This window comes from Lampetra fluviatilis, chromosome 24, assembly GCF_964198595.1.
Source record: "Lampetra fluviatilis chromosome 24, kcLamFluv1.1, whole genome shotgun sequence".
In the NCBI taxonomy this organism is placed as follows: domain Eukaryota; kingdom Metazoa; phylum Chordata; class Hyperoartia; order Petromyzontiformes; family Petromyzontidae; genus Lampetra; species Lampetra fluviatilis.
Genome location: NC_136298.1, coordinates 11,660,393 through 11,683,165, shown reverse-complemented (window position 1 = coordinate 11,683,165; position 22,773 = coordinate 11,660,393). Strand labels below are relative to the sequence as shown.

The 22,773-nt window shown below is 46.9% G+C and overlaps 2 protein-coding genes across 3 annotated transcripts in view; one reads left to right on the top strand and one right to left on the bottom strand.

Annotated features, from left to right (window-relative positions):
* Positions 1 to 5,839: 5,839 nt before the first annotated feature.
* Positions 5,840 to 22,773, bottom strand: part of LOC144941164 (trypsin-like) — a 28,214-nt gene continuing 11,280 nt past the window's right edge. Inside the window, exons 2-6 of one of the 2 annotated variants that reach the window (XM_078867720.1) lie at positions 20,126 to 20,210; positions 8,319 to 8,478; positions 7,228 to 7,487; positions 6,274 to 6,407; positions 5,840 to 6,020 (exon numbers count right to left, since the gene is read on the bottom strand). In XM_078867720.1, coding sequence (XP_078723846.1) covers positions 5,871 to 6,020; positions 6,274 to 6,407; positions 7,228 to 7,487; positions 8,319 to 8,478; positions 20,126 to 20,192 — 771 coding nt within the window. In that variant the 5' untranslated portion in view covers positions 20,193 to 20,210 and the 3' untranslated portion in view covers positions 5,840 to 5,870. Of the gene's footprint in view, positions 6,021 to 6,273; positions 6,408 to 7,227; positions 7,488 to 8,318; positions 8,479 to 9,081; positions 9,132 to 20,125; positions 20,211 to 22,773 lie in introns of those variants that run through there. The other variant, XM_078867721.1, reaches the window with a different exon arrangement.
* Positions 12,314 to 16,361, top strand: LOC144941038 (anionic trypsin-2-like). Its single transcript, XM_078867460.1, has 5 exons — positions 12,314 to 12,360; positions 13,015 to 13,271; positions 14,391 to 14,397; positions 15,571 to 15,700; positions 16,206 to 16,361. Exons 1-5 carry the CDS (start codon positions 12,314 to 12,316, stop codon positions 16,353 to 16,355), a joined length of 591 nt encoding a protein of 196 aa, XP_078723586.1. The 3' UTR covers positions 16,356 to 16,361.

Sequence of the window (22,773 nt, the reverse complement as noted above, 5' to 3'; positions counted from 1 at the left end):
GAAGACTCAGCGTGGCTTTCCTGGATAAATAAGTTATTATTATAAGTAAAAAAAACGAGCTAATGTGTGCTTGCATATGTATATTAGGATGATCTAGAGTTTGCCACCGCTTTCACAGCACTCACACTTAAGTGTTTTCACCCAAAAACCAAACTGGGTCAGTTTGGTCAGCCTAGGTCTGTCTGTGTACGTCTCAAAGTGCACTTGGCCTGCCACAGTCGCCGTGTTGACGTCACCGCCACTTAGTGGTAAATGGCGGCTGTTGTTGTTGGAAGGTCCCACGCGGTGACTGCTAAGCGCCGTGCGGTTTAAAGCTTCCAGCGCCCCTCACAAGAGGTGAACCGGACTCGACGATCGACTTTTATGCCTGAAAAGTTCATTGAGTCGTCAATGTTTGATCGATTTACCGAAAATCGATTATTTAATCTGGCAGGATAGAGGGAGGAGTTTATTTGCATGGGGCGGGTCATATTCAAATTAGGAAAATGGCGTTTTGTGATTGGCTGGAAGCGTCCCCGAGAGCACCTCCAAGGTCGCGCTTTATTTCCTGTGTCGAGCTGTGGGAGGAGTTAAAATCGACCAATGGGAAGCAGACATAATCCATCTCATTTGCATGTAACCCCCTCCTTTTCATCGACTCAACTCAGTTGATTTTTGGCCAAACGTCGTGATTTAATTAATTTATTTTTATTTAATATATTTGATTTTTTCACCTACATGACTTTACCGAAAGAACCAAAGAATATGGATCCTTGCAGTCACGAAAACTTCAAATCTAGAACAAACGATTCGACATGCCCAAAGCAAATGACTTATATTGGCCACCTTGTTGGTATGAACAATTTTAACTAAACTATGTATGTTAAACGTATACTATTGTTTAAAGGATTGCAGATGGGATGTATAGGGCCACCATACCAAAGGGGTTAAGAAGTGCTGGAGATCAGGGAGCCTCCGCAGAAGTGGTATCCAGTGTTGAGGGACACCTGCCACGGCTGCGAGTGGGCAGCGCACTCGGAGCCATCCACGATGTGGTCCTCATACATGTATGGGGCCGCCGCTTTCAGCTAAGCAGAGTGTGAATTGGTGTTCCGGCCACGGTCAATTACTCAGACCCAACATTCTTCGTGAGGATAATCGTCAAAATGATCATGACTATCGACATCGTCTATAAGGCCAAGTGGAGAATCCTAGTGAAGCAATGGAGGCAATGCTACCCCCCTCCTACCCCTTGAGTGCAAAAGTAATTTTGGTATTGATATTTACCAGAAAAAAAAACATATTGTTAATGTGAGTCCCCATTTAAAAGTATGGACATTTCATGAACACACCTCGTGGGAATATTATAGATCCGCCTCTGCTGTCTCCGTGATGATAATCATCACCAATGTTACCAATGTTACCACTAACACAATTACAAAGACCAATTCCTGCAAAAAAAGTCACTCCGATATGTTTACTAGAAATGTTGCATCACTTGATCAATCGTTTGATGGACAATATGGGCTCCACAGAAGGAATTTAGAATTTCCACCAATTGCTTGGGAACAATGACGGATATTAGCCCCATCTTGCACTTGGGTATAATTCAGTTTTAGTCAAAGACAAACTTTCCGGCACAGCCAAATAAGCAGCACGCACTCCTCTCCTCTGTTAGTTTGGTGATGCACATCACCATAGGATGTGCAAAATGTTTCCGATGGAGCTAACCTAGCGAAGGCCTACGCCAAATTACGATACCAAATGACCAATAATGATACCCATCATTGTCTGTCCTGCTAAACCAATTCTGTTAAACTGCCAGATATCTGTTTAACACGTAGGCTTTCGCGACCAATATTATTCAGCAGTGAACTATTTGTCTTTTGTCAATGTGACACTTTTTTACTGATTGGCCGTGTCGGGCAGTGGAGAGTTACGACACATTTATAAATAACGCGATCTAAACCCAAAAACGTTGATTATGAATGCCAGATATCTATAGGCAAAGATTTACACGGTTGGATGCGTACGGTGCGAAATAAGTTCAGCATACATACAAAGACCATCTCTGCTGGACATGGGTCCCAGTTCGACCCAAAACCATTCACTATGCACTGTGCATGTGTGAATGTGGCTGTATCATTTGGGGAGGGATAGGGTAGAGGTTACCGCGCGGCCAACACCAGCGACGATTATCTGAACCGGTCCTGGGCCTCTACTATGTCAACTGCTGCAATGTATAAACATCGCCACTAGGAATACGAAGGCGGCCGGGCGTGGTGCTGGCCACCCACCCCTAGTGTGACGTGCCAGCCTTTATACGTGCTCGCTAAAAGCACTTGACCCAACAGTGTGTTAATGCTGTACGGTGGATATTTGTCTTTGTTTTTGTGTCATTGTGTACAACGCCGGCCGTAGAGGCGAGGGTTGGTGGATCGCAAAAAAGTTGTGAAACTCGCAATTTTACACGTGTGTGCATAATTTTTATTAGCCTACAGCTTGCTCTTTAATAAACGTTCGATACTTTTTGCACAAGGCTCAAACCATTTTCTGTAAGCCGACATCGTGCTCTTCAATTCGTTGCCTGTTATATTTACAATGTTAATGCCCTCATGTAACATCTAACAGTGATGGACTTTGTTAGGTTTGGGGTCGTCATATTTTCACTCCACGCAATGGTGTGATAGGATCAAGCTCCCAAATTACTTTCATGACGTTAAGTGTGGTTTAGTCTTCACAATGTTGTTCACGTTTTTGCTTGTGTACCAGTTCTATATCACTGCATCACTTCTGCCTGTCATTCGGATATATTTGGTCACGTTTATTGTGACGTGACCAAAGAGAAGTGGACCACAATGTACAACTTCACTCAATACTCGTGAGGGTTTTCGCATCTTGCAAAATAGTCAATAGCTTTTCATACGCTTCTACATTGTTTCTTGAAACTTCTTCTTGCTGCAATGTCAAATATTCACGATATGACGCGATATTGCATTTCACGATAACAATGATCGAGATATCAATTTCCCATGACTTTGTAATGTATTTGACATTGTCTCGTTTTCGTTGCTTTGATGAACAGTGCGGTTGTATAAAATGAAGGGAGATGTTGTGGTACCAGGTTTAATAGCACGCTGGACTTCTCGATTCAATTTCCCGGTGCGGCAGTTGAAACAACGGGGTACATTTCTTAAATCCCCCAGTCTCTGTCCACCCAGCAGTGTAAAGGTTATATTTTGTATTTGTGTATTGTTTACATTATGCGAACGTTACTTATTGCTGGTTTGAATGACAAAATGAGATTGTATCTACAGTACTGTAGCTGGGATTGAGATAGGAGGGGGTGACCTGCAGTGAGTTTCTCTGTCTCCTCTCGAGCCCTGCTACATACAGAACGTGTAACACGTACTCGCACAATTCAAATGTCCACACATCACCGCGTGCATCTTGGCCGTCCACTCGATGAGGACGTCAGTCAAACAGACGCTGAGATGGCGACTCATTCACATTCATGTAACTGTGACGTACACAGACAGACGACACCCATTACGCCGACCTCGGGCGTTGATTGGATTTTTGAAGATATGGACGAATAGGGGGGTGAGGTTCGACGATTCGGTGTTCGGTCCAAGTGTTGAGTTTGAGTTCAGAATCAGAATAATGATTTATCTTGAAGGAATCCGATGTGCTCTAAAGCTCTTTTTCACAGATATCCGCGGAGTGGGATGAGTAATGGTGGGGCTTGGAGATGCGCGGCTAACATCAGTGGCGAGTAGTGACGTGAACTGCCCCTGCTCCCCATCCCGTCACCACGCCCCCCCGCATCGTAAAACATGGCAGTCTTCATCCAGCAGTGAATTTGATGATCAAAATATCTCAATATGAAAGCGCACCCCCTGTGTATAGCCGTGTGTGTGCCTGTGTCGTGAAGGACGCGACTGTTCAGTTGGAGGCAGTCGCCCTCCAACCAAAAAGCAGGGCAGAGGAGCGACGCTCACAACAACGAACGGAGCGCCGGGCGGATTAAATAAAGCAAGATGGCACAGCAAGAGACACAGCTGGTGTGCATTTGCCAGTCATCTCAGTGAGTCGACCGATGGCACCTGGGTCTGTACCAGTGGCGGCTCCTGCAAAATCTCTCAGGGGGGGCAAATGTCTGGATGATTTATAAGGATAAGGTCCACCCATGCAATGGATAAATTAACAGCTTAAGCATGTAAAGGCAACTTCACTTCTTTAATATTAATGAAAAACAAAGTGACTCTTACAATACATCTTGTTTGTTTCTATTTATATATATATAAAATCGCAAATCTGTCTGTCTGTCTGTGTGTCGCCGGACCATACGCAGTTTCATTGGACGGCGGTTGCCCCTGGCAACGGGTAGCGACGCATTCGCTGCGGGGTGGACGCCATTTTTAATTCCCGTTAAAAATATGCGCACGCATTAACACGCGACTCTGAGGTAAATTCATCAAAGTTTCACGTCCTCTTCACTCCCCCCCCACCACAATGTGTGCAATTACTATTATAGGGTCGGTAGATTATAAAATTATAGCAATTAGACAGTATTATTGTAGCGCGGGGGGGGGGGGGGGTAACGGCCCCGGTACCCAGCCTCAGCCGGGTGGGCAATCTAGGCGAGGCCGGAGGCTCTGCACGGTACTAGGCCTCGACACCCCACCACACTATAGGCCGTACATATTACTGCACAACGGCCGAGGAGATCATGCCTGGGGGGGGGGGGGGGGTGCAGGGGTAGCAGCCCATCTGTGTATATATGTAAGGTTATTAAGAAATATATTTTTCACCCGGGCAACGCCGGGTACTTATGCTAGTACTCACTATTAATACAATCCACTCAGTTTCTTTTATTAAAGATTCCACTAGGTGGCGACAAATAATATTGTTGGATGAAACGTGCTTACGTATGATGACGTAAGCACGTTAGTGCGAGCCCTCCCGGAAGCCATAGAGAATGCATTGCAGCGCCCGCCGTTCGAAAAAAAACATCTTTGAATGTAAGTCTATGGGAACACTCTGGGCGATTCTCAGCCGGAGTGAAATCGCCCAAAAAGAGGCGGTACTCCACAGAACGTAACATGACGCTGATTGGACTATATCCAGAGGCACAGTAACGGCTCGCGAAACTCTGTGGTTGAATGACATTGGTGGTGCGTCGCCCAATCGCCCTAATGAAGAAACCGCCCCTGGTCTGTACCGCGAAAGCTTTCCACACTTAACGCGGCTTCAAAGTACCGACCATCGATTTTTAAATCGAGCAGGAGAGAGGGAGGAGTTTATTTGCATGTGGCGGGTCATATTCAAATTAGGAAAATGGCGGGTTGTGATTGTCTGGCAGCATCCCTGAGACCACCCCAAGTTCACGCTGTATTTTCTGTTTCGAGCTGTGAGAGGAGTTTGAATCAACCAATGGGAAGCCGACAATCTAACTCATTTGCATGTCACCCCATCCTTTGCATCGACTCAACTCAGTTGATTTTTGACCAAATGATTCGACATACCCAAAGCAAATTACTTAAATTGGCCACTTTGTTGCTATGAACAATTTTAACTAAACATATCTATTTTTAAACGTGTACTATTGTTTCAAGGATTGCACGTTGGAGGTATAAGGCCACCATACCAAAGCGGTTAATAAGTCCTGTGCTGTATTGGCTGCTACGGGGCTGCTTTGTGGGTAGCAGAGCAATTGAGCAACTCAATCCATTGTACCGTGCTATGCGATGTATCGATCATCAACATTACTAAGAAAATAAGACGACAAAAACATGGTGCCATCAACATTTCAATGGTTTTATTCGTTTCATGGCATTACAATCATCACGGTGCTTGTTGCTCGGCAAGGTGGCTTCCGAGTGAGTCGCTCAGTTGGCAGCCATGGTGCTGGCGATCCAGGAGTTGTAGTTGCACACCTTGGTGTACACGCCGGGGTAGTTGGCCAGGGCGCAGCCGCGGCCCCAGGACACGATGCCCTGCAGCTGGCCATTGCACACTACGGGGCCACCGGAGTCTCCCTGCAGTGGCGGAATCAGGGGTCAAAGGGTCAGCAGTTAGCAGTTGGTTCCAGCATTTAATGTCGTGGTTCCCAACATTTATGTCTGTGAAAAAAATATGTGATTAATATTGAGTTGGATGAAAGAGATGCAACCAAAATATCGATGAGAGTGTATGTTTGGTGGAGGTGGCACTGGTTTGTAACAAGAGGGCAGGTCGACGCTCATACTCCCGTTCAGACTTATCGACTCAAGTCGCTTCAGGGGACCTCACCTGGCAGGAGTCCTTGCCACCCTCCTGGTATCCCAGGCAGATCATGTTGTCGGTGATGGACCCAGGGTAGGCGTTCCTGCAGGAGGTATCACTCAGCACGGGCACCTGGACGCACATGAGGACATCGGGGCTGCCTGTATGGAGACACGCGGGTGGCATTGGTAAGGCATCATACACTGGGGAAAGATATTGGGGTAACGTGAGGACGGAGAAACTCATAAGCAGAGGGGGCGGCATAAGAGAGCTCAGTGGACTCAGCGTGAAGGTCTCAGTAATGCAGAGGAAATGTAATGGGTTGGTAGCTTGTGCCCATTGATAAACCTGGAGAAAGTAAGCAGAGAAAGACAGTGGAAAATAGTTCCGTGACGACTGCTGGACATACACTGAGAAAGTAAAGGAAGACATGGGGGAGGCCTGTGCCCAGAAGTGGCCAATCACAAGCTCACACTACAACAACAACAAGATGGACAAGTCTAGTTACAACTTTTAGTCCAGTTTGAACTCCAGGTCAAGCCTGCCTCATGCTCAGAACTGTTATTCAATGCTTAGCTATAAACATTGCAAAAAAATCCACGAAAATATCGATAGACAGGGTACCATTTACTTATATTAACATTTTTTATCTTAATGAATGTTTTACCATGGTACAAGCATGTATAAGTGTTGTGTCAGCTTGGATGGAGAAGAAATCAACTAATTTCTCTGATATGTTTTTGGGTTGTACTGAGTGTTCTTCAGCATGACGTCCGAACGAAGCTTCACTCATAGTGTTGGGAACTCCCAAGAAGTAGAGCGAAACGCTAGTCATCATGACGAACCCCACGTGGCACAGCCAGAAAACACGTCCGAGATCTAAACAGAGCAACCATGAAACGGATATGGTAAAATCTTTAAAAAGTCTTCCTTAAATGTTTTTTTCCAGGGTAGACGGACGTCTAAGCGCCGTGTCCTCACCGACGCTGGTCTGGGTCTCGCCCCAGCCGGAGACGGTGCACATGACTCCAGTGCCGACGCAGGAGGAGGGCAGCGCGATGGCCTGCGCGTACTGGTTGAGGGTAGCGGGCGAGGCCAGCTTGATGAGCATGATGTCGTTGTCGGTTTTCGCCGAGTTGTACTGGGGGTGGCGGATCGCCTTGGAGGCCTGGATCCTCTGCTCGGTGCCCTCGGTCACGAAGATGTTGTGCTCGCCGATGCGCACGGAGATGCGGGACGCGCTGGGGGTGGAGGAGGTTGACGATAGTAGTGATGAAGATTTTAATTTATATTTCTTTGCTTTCATGCCCTAGCAACCAAAAGCACCTTGCGCCACATTTAATTCCAACAATTTCAATTTCCTGCTGTAAAATGATCCAGGCGGCTAAGCGCAAGAACAATCATAGAATGCAAGCTCAGTTCATGTTGGGGAACTGACTCATCATCCCACCGGGCACAATAAGATAAGTACAGGAAACCCTTGCCCAACGCGGCTTTATCGAACTCATGTTTCGTCTCTACACTGTGTACCGAATGAGGTCTGTTTCATGGTACACGGGGGTGATGTTTCGGCTCTACGCGGTTTCACATTGCTAAGATTTTCATCTCCGTGTAGAAAAGTAGTGCCATGAGAGTGCTGCATCCGTTAGGAAGGTTTCATCAAATTAACTGTGAGAACGATTTATTTTCCATATATGTTGTTACATGTATAAATATATTTTTGCATACTTTTTTTGCGTGATACACTGAACAAGCACAACGGAAATATTCACATATTGGCCGCATGTATCTGGCCCTCCTCTCGTGGAGGACGTTGAACGGATGTATAGAATCATTAACGTTCAAATGCACAGTTCCCTTCGTTTCTCTAGTGTTGACCAGCTTCACGAGGTACTCATTTAACGGTGAGTCAACCTGGGGGAGGGCACAGGACCGTGTCAGATATCGTCACTCATGCTGGGAATCGAGTTCGGGTTGCAGAGTTCGCAGCGCAGTGCACTAATAATTGCAATACTACTCCCCTCCCATTCACACACATACAAAGAGCATCGCTTATGTCCGTGTAAACTCACGTCTGGTAGCAGTGAGCGGCAGACACGACCCACTCGCTGGAGATCAGGGAGCCTCCGCAGAAGTGGTATCCGATGTTGAGGGACACCTGCCACGGCTGCGAGTGGGCAGCGCACTCGTAGCCACCCACAATGTGGTCCTCATACATGTACGGGGCCGCCGCTGTCAACAAAGCACTGTGTGAATTGGTAGCCTGAACGCGGTTAATTATTCAGACCCAACATTAATCGTGAGGATAATCGTCAACAGGATCATCACGCCTCTGGGGATATTAGCAATGTTGCATGACTTGCTCAATCGTTCTTGTGAGATGGACAATATAGGCCCCATAGTAGGAATGTAACATTTTCACCACTCTCTTGGGATAAAACACGGGCATGAGCCCCATCCAGCTCTTTCGTATAATTCAGTTAAACTCACGTAATTTTCTGGCACAGTCAAATTAGGAGCACACCGTTTATCTCCTCCATTAGTTTGTTGACGCACATCATCAGCGGAGGTAAAAAGTGTTCCAATTTGATCCAACCTTGTGGAAGCCTAAGCCAGATTAAGATAGCAAACGACCACTAATAATGTCCATCATTGTCAGGCTTTCTTAAACCAATGCTATTAAACTGCCAGATGTCTATAGTCAAAGATTGGCACGGTTGGCGAAAGAAGTTCAACATACGTACAAAGACAATCTCTGCCAGACATGGGTCCTAGTTCGACCCAAAACCATTCACTACGCAGCAAGTTACCAGTGGAAGTTACACAAAGTCTTACCAGCGGTGCCCACGAGCAGAGCGAAGATGAGTCCGTACATTGTGCAGTGAAGATCCTGAACGACGATGCTGAACCACTGCCAAGGGTCCCCTTTTATGCTCGTTGAGACCTCTCTTATCTCATGGCCTTGTTGTAATATCTACCTTACCTGGTGCCTCATGCCTGTCTCATAAAATTCGTCGATATTTTCCCACATGGGATGGAAATAGCAAGTCACCGGTCCCACATGTTAAAATTGTTCTCATTTTATGTTTTTCTTTCCACGGACGTTGCGTCCATTGTCCCAGTTCATATTTCCTTCTTGGTAGTAATGGTGGCATTTGACGTTATGTGTGTTATGTGGCAGCTGTGATTAACAGTGGTTCTGTCGTTGCACACCCATTCCACAAATTGTGAAAATATCTAGATCTCTGTGGAATAGTTCTGGAATTGTGAGCTCATAAAATGAATACTTACGTAAGTACACATCAGTATATATATAATATCCTCTAGAGGTGTTCTTTAGAGCTCCCTCAAGTGGAGGCCCTTCTGCCAGCGGTGCAGTGAGAAATAAATTGCAAGGCTGCACCTTTACCTTTCTTACTTAAGTATACGCCAAGGACATTACTGCTGTCAAATTTATCATAGTCAAAGTCATTATATTTAATTAAGCTGACATCGAATTGCTTTTAACTGAAAGTTAAACTCACAGATACTGATCCATATATTTTTTTGGGTGGTAGTTTTTATACCAAAAATATTGTCAATAATCTATGGTAATCCAGCATCAGGGTTGGTGGATCGCGAAAACGTTGTGAAACTCGCTTCCTGTGAGCGTCGAGGTGCGATATCCTCGCTCTCCAGGAGAAGCCAGTACAGAAAGTGGACTGCATGCCATCTGTATGGTGATTTTGTTGCCATCTCGTGCCCATAGGGTTTCTCCGATTTAATCCCACTTGTATAATGAAAGTTGCATTAATGGACAGAAAATATCTTGACATAACCCAATATAGGACCCTACTGCAAAGAGTCCGACGACTCAGCGTGGCTTTCCTGGATAAATAAGTTATTAATTTAAGTTAAAAACGCGCTAATGTATGCTTGCATACGTATATTAGGATGATCTAGAGTTGCCACCGTTTTCACAGCACTCACACTTAAGTGTTTTCACCCAAAAACCAAACTGGGACAGTTTGGTCAGCCTAGGTCTAGCAAAACTGCCCCCCAAACACGGATGCCGGTTCACGAACTGTCCGGGTCACACAGGCTTCAACTCTATTTGCAGTGGCAATGTAGTTCACTCACTGTGCCATGAACTTGACCACCTGCTTTCAATTCTCAGCCACAGCCCTTCACCAACCCGCACTGCCCACCAAGGTTACGTGTGGTCAAACAACTCCAGTGATCGACATGGTGTGGGAAGGCCTTTACCCAGCACTGGACTGACAACAAATGTCGGAGTATAATAAAACGACACTCGGAATGAATGCTCCTATCCATATCTTTTTGACTGGTTCTTGCAGATCTCGTATTGCGGTTGGAAAATATCGACGTTTTTAACAAGACTGCCAAGAGGTGTCGCGCGGCGTGGAGATATCAGGCCAAGGCCACGAGATAAGAGAGGTGGTTGGCGAGAATAAAAGGGGGCTCTGGGCAGTGGCTCAGTGTGACTTGTCTCAAGATCCACAACTCAACATGCACGGCCTCATCTTCGCTCTGCTCGTGGGAGTCGCTGGCGAGAAGTCGTTGAGTTTATGTGTGTGTGTGCGTCTCTGATGTTTACTGAGCCCCTACATGAGCATACCTGGTGCGGTGTGTATAAACATCAGCACTCAAAAGCAGAATTTTTATTTAGCCTGGAAGAATTCGATGAGCTATGAAGCTCATTTTCACTGGGGAGACAAAGGTGGCCAGGCGTAGTGCTGGCAATACCACCACCTTGTGCGCCGTGCCAGCCTTTATGGATACTCGAGAACAACACTTGCCCCGACAGCCTGTTAAAGGCTATATGAGGTAGCGTTGTATTTGTTACGTGTGTAATTTTGATCAGTGGCACAGCGAATAGCGCAATGCGCTACGAACCCGGCAACCTGAGTGAAACTCTTGGCTACGGCCATCAGTTTACAGTGATACCTGAACTCGTCTTCGGCCTCTTCGATGTTGCCTCAGCCGTAAATAACTGCAAGGTGTGTGGACCGTTTAAAATGTGTTCACATATAAACGAAATCATTTTTAAGTGGACTTCGTCTGGGTAACATTTGGGTTAGGGATGAGGTTCTGATTACAGCACTGTACTCTGGTTCTGAACCAGTGGTGAAAATCCCAAATTTACGTGACAGGGCTCAGTTATACATTTTAATTCATTATTTTATCTTTAGACGTGACTTAACCGAAAGAACCAAAGAATAAATCCTGCAGTCACGAAAGCTCCAAAAATTAAGACTCAGTTATACATTTTTTTATCGTAATTTATAGCAATATACCTAAGTTCAATCAGTATTGTGTCGTGAGGGGAATTATTTTGAGAACATATGGCTTATTTATGGAATAAATGATTTGACACATACACACAACTGAATGCATCGTAACTGCCATCCCAACGTCGATTTAAAAAAAAGTTAATCTGAGTCCGTCCGATACCGGAGTATGTTACGAGCATTTCTCCAATAAATAAAGCGGACTTTTTATATCTAAATCACAAAGTTGGTTTTCAAACGATACCCAATTGAAAAAGCCGCGTCATGAAAATGGCCATCTTTACTGTCTCAAATCTATGTTCAGCATCGCCCAAAGACAAGCATCATAATATTGGAGGCAATGACCCTGACTGTGAATATAATGCTAATAATGATAACTGTGTTGATGATGATGATTTAGGGGCCGAGTTTAGGATACTAATTCATGGTATTTATCTGACAGCGGCAGCCCCATACATGTGTAGCGACTGGTAGTGTCACTACTGTGTGCACACACACGCACATGTGTGACGTCATTATGCGGGGGAGCGTCACTACCCCACGGTCCACACACACAGACGAAACACACATGACGTCATTCCGGCTGGAGACGGGAATGACGTCAGGGCCGGGTCTAGACTCGGGAGGCCACAGGGAGTGGTGTGAGGCCGAGGCACTCTGTGTTAACCCGGCCGGACACGTGACCGAAACCCGGTGGGGGCCGGGGGCCCGGGGGGCACCTTAGAGGGCACGTGGGAGTTTTCGGAGAGGGTGCTCGAAGGAAGGCGTGGCCTGGGATGGCGCCCGGACACGCCGAGGCCTATATAAGCGGCCTCATCTCTAGGTACGGGGCTGCCCGTGTTAAGAATGAAGATGGTTTGTGAAGAAGCCTCTGGAGATTAAAAGTGAAGCCTCCAGGCAGCGGACCCGCCAGTAGTCCGCCTGGCTGGGTCATCGACTTGAGTAAAATGCAGTGTACACCTACAACCTGGTGATTACGACCTTATCTGAAAATAATTTGAAGCCCATGTTGTTGAACTAAGACCTAGCCACAAAGAATGTTCACTTAAGCTTCACCTATGGGGCAGCAGTGTCACAGCTGATAACATGAAGAAGCCGCTCATATGATTTAGAATGAGACCCATACGACCAAGCGATAAAGGGCTACGAGAAGATTGCGAAGGTATGCGACATCCTCTTTCCACAAGGCGATGTGCCCCATCAGTTCGTTTTGTTTAGGCGATTATATCAAATAGCTACAGCACTTGTCAATCAACCATACTGGTCAATTTGGGTTGGTTACGGTGGGGAGTGTAGATGTGACGGCATAGAAGTACAGTACAACTAATAATTTTGCTGATTCTGTAAGCAGGGTTCTATTGTATGACCAGGTTAAAATGGAAAATTAGCATTTATGGCCGAATGGGTTTAAATTGAAGCGATCACCTAAAAATAAAAAATGTTCATCACTACTATCGTCCACTTCCTCCACCCCCAGCGCGTCCCGCATCTCCGTGCGCATCGGTGAGCACAACATCTTCGTGACCGAGGGCACCGAGCAGAGGATCCAAGCCTCCAAGGCGATCCGCCACCCCCAGTACAACTCGGCCACCATCGACAACGACATGCTCATCAAGCTGTCCTCGCCCGCCACCCTCAATCATTACGCGCAGACCGTCCCTCTACCCTCCTCCTGCGTCGGCACCGGAGTCATGTGCACCATCTCCGGCTGGGACGAGACCCAGACGAGCATCGGTGAGGTCACCGTGCTTAGACGTCTGTCTACCCTGGAAAATCCATTAAAGGAAGACTTTTTAAAGATTTTACCATGTCGGTTTCATGGTTGCTCTGTTTAGCTCTCGGATGTGTTTTTGGGCTGTGCCGCATGGTGTTCGTCATGGTGTACAACTTTTCGCTCCACTTCTTGGCAGCTCCCAGCACGTGGAGCGAAACGTCGGACGTCATGCCCAACGACACGCAGTACAACCTGAAAACACATCAAAGAAATATGTAGGACAGCGGTGGGCAATCTGGGGTCCACGGGCCGAATGCGGCCAATGCAGTCCATCGTGGGAGCCTGTTGAGGTGGGGTCATGATGAGTGCACAAGCACGATGTCAAGCTTGCGGCCAACTGCCGTGAAGGAGGGCCCGCTAATGTGGCGCGCTAACTCGTCTGGGTTGCCCATCACTAGTTTAGTATCCTCCCCCTATATGCTGACACTGCTTTGACATGCTTACACCATGGTAAAATAATTCAATATTTAATTTCCACTTCAGATAATTATCAACGATCACCCACCATTGTCTGGGCAATAAAGTTATTAATGTTATTTTTTAATATCTAGAGATATTTCTGGATAAGAAAAATTATGAATGTTTAAAGCAGATTATACCTGGAGACTAAATTGGACTCAGAATTGTAACTGGACTTGTCCATCTGTGTTATTGTTGTGGTGTGATCCTGTGACTCACCACTTCTGTGCACAGGCCTCCCCCATTTCTTCCTTTACTTTCTCAGTGTCTATCCAGAAGTGGTCTCCAAACTCCTCTCTTCCGCTGTCTTCCTCGGCTTTCTTTTATCCAGGTTTATAAATAGGCACAAGGTGCCAACCCTTTGCATTGCCTCTGCATTACTGGGACCTTCACGTTGATACAATTGACCTCTCTTCTGCTACCCCCTCTGTGCCTCACCACAGCCACCTGCGTGTCTCACTATAGGCAGCCCAGATGTCCTCATGTGCGTCCAGGCCCCGCCCTGAGTGACACCTGCAGGAACTCCTACCCCGGTGACATCACCAACAACATGATCTGCCTGGGATACCTGGAGGGTGGCAAGGACTCCTGCCAGGTGAGGTCCCCCAAAGCGACTTGAGTCAACAAGTCTGAAATGGAGTATGAGCGACGACCTGCCCTCTTGCTACAAACCAGTGCCACCTCCACCAAACATACAGATCGAGACAAAGTAATACTACCGTCGTAGTCAATGGCCCAAAGTAGAAATTTGTACCAAGGTAGCAAGATTTTAAGGCGATCCGCCACCCCCAGTACAGCTCGGCCACCATTGACAACGACATCATGCTCATCAAGCTGTCCACGCCCGCCATCCTCAACCAGTACGCGCAGGCCGTCCCGCTGCCCTCCTGCTGCGTCGGCACCGGAGTCATGTGCACCGTCTCCGGCTGGGGCGAGACCCAGACCAGCGTCGGTGAGGACACGGCGCTTAAATGTCCGTCTACCCTGGAAAAAACATTTAAGGAAGACTTTTTAAAGATTTTACAATGTCGGTTTTGTGGTTGCTTTGTATCGGTCTCGGATGTGTTTCTGGGCTATGCCACATGGTGTTCGTCATGATTTCTAGTATTTCGCTCCACTTGGAAGTTCCCAACACTACGAGTGATGCGTCACACATAATTCTGAAGAACACACAGTACAACCCTAAAACATCGGAGAAAGTATTTGATATCTTCCCCATACATGCGGACACAACACTTAGACATGCGTGTACCATAGCAATACATTTCAGAAAAAAAAAACTATTTTAGCTACTTGAAGGGTATAAATACATGGTATTGCGTCTAGGGATATATTATTTGCAATATTTAGAGCTAAGCATTGGATAACAGTTCTGAGAATGAGGCAGGCTGGACCTGAAGCTTAAACTGGACTAAGAGTTATAACTGTACTTGTCCATATTGTTATTGTTGTGGGGTGAGCCTGTGACTTGCCACTTCTGGGCACATGCCTCCCAATTTTTTTCCAATACTTCCTTTCCTTTCTCAATGTCTGTCCAGAAGTGGTCTCCAAACTCTCGGATTTCATCTCACCCTCTCTTCTGCTACCTTCCTTTGCTTACTTTTCTCCAGGTTTATAAATGGACCCAACCTGCCAACCCTTTCTATTGACTCTGCATAACTGGTATCTTCACGTCGAGTCCACTGACCTCTCTTCTGCCACCTCTCTGCTTATGAGTTTCTCTGTCCTCACATTACCCTATCATGTTTCCCCAATGTATGATGCCTCATAACCACCACCCGCGTGTCTCCCTACGGGCAGCCCCGATGTCCTCATGTGCGTCCAGGTGCCCGTGCTGAGTGACACCTCCTGCAGGAACTCCTACCCCGGTGACATCACCAATAACATGATCTGCCTGGGATACCAGGAGGGTGGCAAGGACTCCTGCCAGGTGAGGTCCCCTGAAGCGACTTGAGTCGAAAAGTCTGAAGGGGATTATGAGGGTCAACCTGCCCTCTCGCTACAAACCAGTGCCACCTCCATCGAAAATACTAATGGGGAAAAAGTAACATCACTCTAATAGCCAATGGACCAATGCATAGCTTTGTGTCAAGGTAGCTCGATTTTAATCTTGCCATTGTATATATATTGCCAAGCAGAGTGATTTATAACTTACTCAGTTCAAATGGTTACTCAGTTCTAATGAATTTCAATCCTCATACACCTCATAAACATAAATGCGAATTACTCTCGATATTTTGTCTACATCTATTTAATCTTACTAACATTTGGGTTCTTGCAGCCAATATTTTTATTAAAATTTCATTTTTGGGTTAGACCACAAACTCATGGTCGAACGCAGTCACCCACGGATCCAGAAAGGTTGCGAACCACGCCACTAGATGCAAGTGCCAGCTGCTAACCCCTGACTCTGACCCCTGATGCCGTCACCACAGGGAGACTCCGGTGGCCCCGTCGTGTGCAATGGCGAGCTGCACGGCATCGTGTCCTGGGGCCGCGGTTGCGCCCTACCCAACTACCCCGGCGTGTACACCAAGGTGTGCAACTACATCTCCTGGATCGCCAGCACCATGGCTGCCAACTGAGTGACTCACTCGGAAACCATCTTGCCGAACAACAAGCACCATGGTGGTGAAATGAAATGAATAAAATACTTGAAATAATTGCGCCATCTTTTTGTCTTATTTTTTCATAACGGTGACGACCTGAAGCATAGATGTCGAAGCATAGCATAGTATGGTACAAGAATGTATTTTACTGGTCACGGCTACCCACTTGGCCCGTAGCAAACTGTAGCAAAGCAGTCTTTAACCGCTTTGGTAAGGTGGCCCTCAAGTGAAGACACTTTCCACCTCCTGCACGCCTTTTGTCAAGTCTATATTTAAAACAAACAAGTATTTAGTTTAAATTGATCATGTGAATAAAGTGGCCAATTTAAGTCATTTGCATACGTGTTTGGGCATTTTTAATTTTGGCAAAAATCTACTGAATTCAGTCAATATAAAAGAATCGATACACGAAGGGTGAGATGCAAAATGAGATGACCGTCGGCTACCTATTGCTTTGATTCAAACCCCTCCCACAGCCAGAGAGGGGGATACAGCGTGGCCTAGGGGCGCTCTCAGGGAATTTCAAGCGAATCACATTCCGCCATTGAATGAGCCGCCCCATGAAAAATCAACTCCTTCCCAACTCTCTCACAAGACTCATTAATCGATGGTCAGTAAATCGATGATCCCATGAGGACTCAATGACCCATTCAGGCATTAGTCGATCAAGTCCAGTAATCGTTAGCTATTTTGATAATCAATTCGACTTTTGGATGAAGGTGCGCCACGGTGGAGAGATGCTAACTCACGTGGTATGCAGGGAGCTGCGGGTTCGATCCAGACCATCATGCCTGTATATTTGCATCTTCTCCCCATGGTTGCGTGGATTTTTCTCCAGATCCTCTGATTTTCCCTCTACGTTAAAAATCAACATGTGTTTCCAGTATTTGGCTGCAATAATATTCCCACAAGCCCCTAGGTTGAGCTATCATTTATTGCCAGGTCGCTTTTGAAATATAGCTTTTTAGCTCATTGGGCAGGAATTGTTCATGTAATCACTTGCCACGGATGTTAGCCGCGTGTCCCTAAGTCACATCACTGCAGTCCGGTACATGTGTAGTGCTCGACTTGACACGACAGCTTCTTGCTTTTCTCGCTCTCTTTATTTCACCAATACCGATCAACATTCCTCCAGCTAACACCAATCAACATTCCTTCCACGCGCTCTCCGCTCGCTCGCCGCGTTCCACCGGCCTCGCTCGCTCCCCATCTCTCCTCCATCGACTCTCCTCTCTACTCTCTCCGTCACAGTTTAGCCGCTCTTTATCGGCTCTCCCGTCACACTCAGCCGTATCTTTATCAGCTTCTCCGCCACACTCCAGCCGCTCTCTGCTGGCTTCGCCATCACACTCCAGACGCTTCTGCTGGCTTCTCCATTGCTACCATATACCTCTCCACTGCTACCTTATACTTCTCCACTGCTACCGTGTATTAGCTCCACTGCTACCGTATACTTCTCCAATGCTTTTGGCTCCGCTGCTTCAGCTTTAACATCCTTCTTTCCCTCCCAGGCGTGAACTCCCGTCTCCTTCAAAACCCCCTCTCTTTATCCCCAAGCCAATTAATCTCCAATCAATCGGTGGCATCCCCCGCGACGCCCGTCGCCCCCTAGCCCCCACTGGCACCTGTCATGTTTTCCCAGACAATGCGGCGCCACTTAGCGACAATAACTTCTCGGCCAATCAGCGCCCTCCGTCCTTAATTGCTCCCTGCCACCTGTTACCGGCGTGGCATCACATCTCGACAATAAGAACTCCCAGCCAATCAGCACGCTGTGTCCTTAATCGCTCCCTACCCGTATCTGGCCTTCTCCTCACACATAGCAACAATAACAGCCTCGACCTCGTTTGCTCCCACTGTACTCTGTGCGCGCGTACGCCCACTCCAGCGTATGGCACGTATCTCAGGCACTACATATGTATAAGGATGCCGAGTTGCTTTCCATTATGAGCATATCCTCCGTATTTTTCCATTTCACTTCAGCACAAAACCACCGTCTCAATTGTTTTACCTGTACCGCGAACCTCGACACCCGATGCTTGCCCCCTAACACCGAATCCACCGAACCTCTCTCCCCATTCGTCCACATTTTCAAGAACCAATCAACGCACGGGTTTAGCGTCCTGAGTGTCATTTGTCTGGGTACATCACGGTCACTTGAACATTGATGATCCACCATCTAGGCATCTGTATGAGTGATGTCCTCATCGAGTGGATAGCTAGATGCATGTGGTAACTAGTGAGGGGAAAAAAGTATTTGATCCCCTGCTGATTTTGTACGTTTGCCCACTGACAAAGAAATGATCAGTCTATAATTTTAATTGTAGGTTTATTTGAACAGTGAGAGACAGAATAACAACAAAAAAATCCAGGAAAACGCATGTCAAAAATGTTATAAATTGATTTGCATTCTAATGAGGGAAATAAGTATTTGACCCCCTCTCAGAAAGATTTCTGGCTCCCAGGTGTCTTTTATACAGGTAACGAGCTGAGATTAGGAGCACACTCTTAAAGGGAGTGCTCCTAATCTCAGATTGTTACCTGTATAAAAGACACCTGTTCACAGAAGCAATCAATCAGTACTACTTGTGAAATGCGTAGGAGGTTTGGCATTTCACAAGTAGTACTAATCGCATATCTGCATTTTCCATAAATATGCTAAATTTCTCTTGATATGCAAATTATTTTGTCAAGGCGCTTTTCCCCCCTCCATCCCAGCTTAAATATTGCACAGGGAGGTGGCTTCGTTGGTCGGGAGGTTCATAATGGCCTTGGAAGACACACTCAATTAGTATCAGCGGGTTGAAAGCAATGCATGCGGGTTTAAAGCAAATGTGATTAATCCGAATAAGTGTACATTAATGGCTTTAGCCAGCCACTGCCTACGCAAATAGAATAATAAATGCAGGTTTTTAAACTTAATTTGCTTGTTCCAACTTCGATTATCCTAAAAATGTCACACTTTTGCAAGTCATTTACAAGGTACACACCTCGTGTGGTTAAAGGCAACTCGTGACCTTGCCCGATGTCTAGGTGCTGCGTGACACCTCTTGGCATTCTTGTTAAAGACGTTGATATTATCTCACCCGATACAAATTTTGCATGGAGCAGTCAGCAGTTCTGGACAGGAAGCATTAATTCTGAGTGCTGTTTTATTGTACTTGGTCATTCACACTATTTCTACATTCCCAGGTCATTGTCAGTCCAGGGCTGAGTAAAGGCCTTCCCACACCGTGTCACTCACTGTAGTTTTGTGACCACACGTAGCCTTGGTGGGCAGTGCTGGTTGGTGAAGGGCTGTGGCTGGGAATTGAAGTCAGATGGTCAGGTTCATGGCACAGTGAGTTAACCACAGTGCCATCGCTCCGTCTAAGTGAGACTGTCAGTAAGGTAAACATTCTCCATGGCTAGGACAGGGTTCAGTGACTCGGTCATTAAGTTAGCGTTGCCACCTGTCCTGGATTGACCTGGACATTCTGGGAGTTGTTAACTTTGTTCAGTTGGCAGGAATTGATTTGTACCGAGATCTGCTGTGAAAACGGTGGCAACTCTAGATCATCCTAATAGACGTAAGCAAGCACACATTAACTCGGTCTTTAAGTTAGGGTCGCCACCTGTCCTGGATTGACCTGGACATTCTGGGAGTTGTTAACTGTGTTCATTGGCCCTCTAGAGGGAGTGGTGTAACTCGAGAAATCTCCTCTAGACCAGGGGGGTCCCCAACCCCCGGGTCCGCGGACCGGTACCATCATCCGCGTCTTCTTTCTCAGCGTCTTGCTCCTCCTCGCCCTGCAGGTGGCGACACTGCCTCATCCTCCCGTGGCCTCCACCCTAAAATAAAACAAGTATAACCCGTAAAAACAAAGTTTTTCACTATAAATCCTTTATATGCGTGGCGGCTAGAGTCCTCTCGTCCTCTGGCTTGAGATGGCTGCCACCTATGGGTCAGATGATTGCATTGCACCATTAAGCAATTGGTAATTAAATATAAAATTTTTGTCATAAAAAGTGTAAAATTTTAGAAAAAGTTTTTCACGAACATTAATTGTCACGCACAACGAGTCTGTGTGGAAAATGTCAGCTCGATTAGATCACGGGAAGTGGGTTAAAAAACGACCGAAAGAGTTGCACGGTCGTAAGCAAGCAAGCGAACTTAATATAAAGGATTTAAAAAAGTGAATTTGGTCCCAATGAGCCTTGATGCATCATTGGTGCTCATCTCCTGTGCACAGACTTGAGTCAGGGGTGGAACCCCCCAATTGCTATGGCGGGAGCGAGTCTATCCATAGGAATATCACCGTTGACTTCCACACAAAGTGGTACTTATTTTAATGACCCAAGAGAGATGATGGACTGAGTCAAAGTCAACGCTCAATAAAGGATTTGCGAGCCCCTCGCTCTACCGCTAAGCCACCTGACCGGAGAAAATCATGGACCAGACTCCATGGAGAACCTCACCCTTACCCCTCATCAATGGTGGTGACCGAAATGGCGATGCTATTGATGGTGCTGTTAGTGATGAGGATTGAAGTGATGATGATGACGCTGCTGATGATAAAGATGTTGATGGTGGTAGTGATGATGTTGATGGTGGTAGTGATGATGGTAGTGATGATGGGAGTGATGTTGCTGGGGCTGTCCTCTGCCGGGCCACTTGGTATAGTATTTTATAATTTACTTATTTGTCCAGGAATGCCTGAGGAGGGTTCTGCCGCATTGGGTATTCATGTTAAGATATGTTTAGGCCAACTAACACGTGCTTGTACACGTGGGAGGAAACAGGAGCCTCCGGAGAAACTCCACGCGTGCGAGGGAGACAAAGCACCCAATCCCCGTACAGGTGGAAACGTAATGGCAATTAGTCCACTTGATGTCCTGCCTTCCCCTGGCGAGCCAGGGTACGGCACCTCCTCAGCCCGCGCGGGAATGGAGTTTCACGACATCCGTGCGTGAACCACCAACCCTCGCTGCGCCCTCCACATTGCTGGATCACAGGCAGGAATGCACGTGCAGTAGCACAGTCGCCAACCACCGCCTCTGCCGTGCTGAGGAGGTCGGGACTGCGATGAGCCCGGGATTGAGAAACGCCGCGGTGCATCTCATCCCTTTGCACGCGTGGCTGGCTGACGAGGAGAGGCAGAGGCGGGCAGCTGCTGTGATGTCAACCACACCGTGCTCAGAGCTGCGGGAAATTCACGGTGGGATTCACGCGCATCGCAAGATGCGGCGGGGCGAGGCCAGGCCAGGTCGCGGCTGCGTGCAGGTGACCGATTAACATCGATTCTTAGGCTCGTGATACATGCATCGAGTTACATTTGTAACATTCGACGAGTTATAGGGGGACATTCATTGAGTAGGTACGCAAGAATCTGTCAAAACTTGACCCTCCCCCCCCCTCCCTGTACGCACGCGTACTTTTTACACCCCCCCCCCTCCCAGTACGCTTGACGCACCCCCCCCCCCTCTCGAAACCTATAGAACGACCGATATTTAATCCACGCAGAAACGACCAAGTATTAATAATATTAACGTGTTTAAGCAAACAGATAGTCCATAGCCGGCTACATTAAATAATTAAGTTGCGTACCTTGGCCACTTATTTTGCTGAGCTGCGTGATAGTTGCAGTCAGGGGCACGGTGGCACACAAGTGACACCTCTCCCACAGTCCCACTTCTCCCGGTAGTATTTGTTGTCTGACAGCTGAAGAAACTGAACTGTGTTCATTTGAAGGCCAATGTAGACAAATTATTATCGAGGTTTCACCCCACCCCCCGTTTCCTATGCGTACGCACATAGTAGACCCCCCCCATATGCAAGCGTACGCATTTGGGTTACCCCCCTCCCCCCTCCATGCGTACCGACTCAATGGATGGCCCCGAGGATAACGTGACCTCTGCAGCCACTTGAGGCGCTACCATTCACGTTTAAAAATATACTGTAGATTATTGACACGAACGGTGAATAGCAACATCAATTTTGCACAGGTTCGTGGCCGAGTTGCTAAGGAGGCTATCATAACCGTGGCAGAGACACTTAGCTACTATCGTTGAGGATCTGGTTAAACCGCACGTTGTTAAACCACACGTGGTTAAAACACACACGTGGTTAAACTGTGTGAGTGTAAAGTGATGGTTGCAGTCTGGTCACCAATGACTGCACCAACATCCATTAAACTAGATTTGCGTTTGAACTTACTTGGGCTTGTTGCAACTCGGACGACTCAACGTGTTGGGATTGAGTGGCAAGCGACAAACACAGGGCCTATATAAGGGATGCACCACCTCGTGTGGCTCAAGGCTATCTCATGGCCATTGAAGGCCCTTTACAAAATAATCACCACGAACGCCATGACACACGGGGTTTTTCGGGTCTATTATTTCAGTCATACAAATT

Coding starts and splice junctions, on each gene's coding strand:
- LOC144941038 (XM_078867460.1), top strand. CDS start 12,314: ATGGCGCCCGGACACGCCGAGGCCTATATAAGCGGCCTCATCTCTAG. Junction 12,361..13,014: donor ATAAGCGGCCTCATCTCTAG/GTACGGGGCTGC, acceptor CTCCACCCCCAG/CGCGTCCCGCATCTCCGTGC. Junction 15,701..16,205: donor GTGGCAAGGACTCCTGCCAG/GTGAGGTCCCCT, acceptor CCGTCACCACAG/GGAGACTCCGGTGGCCCCGT.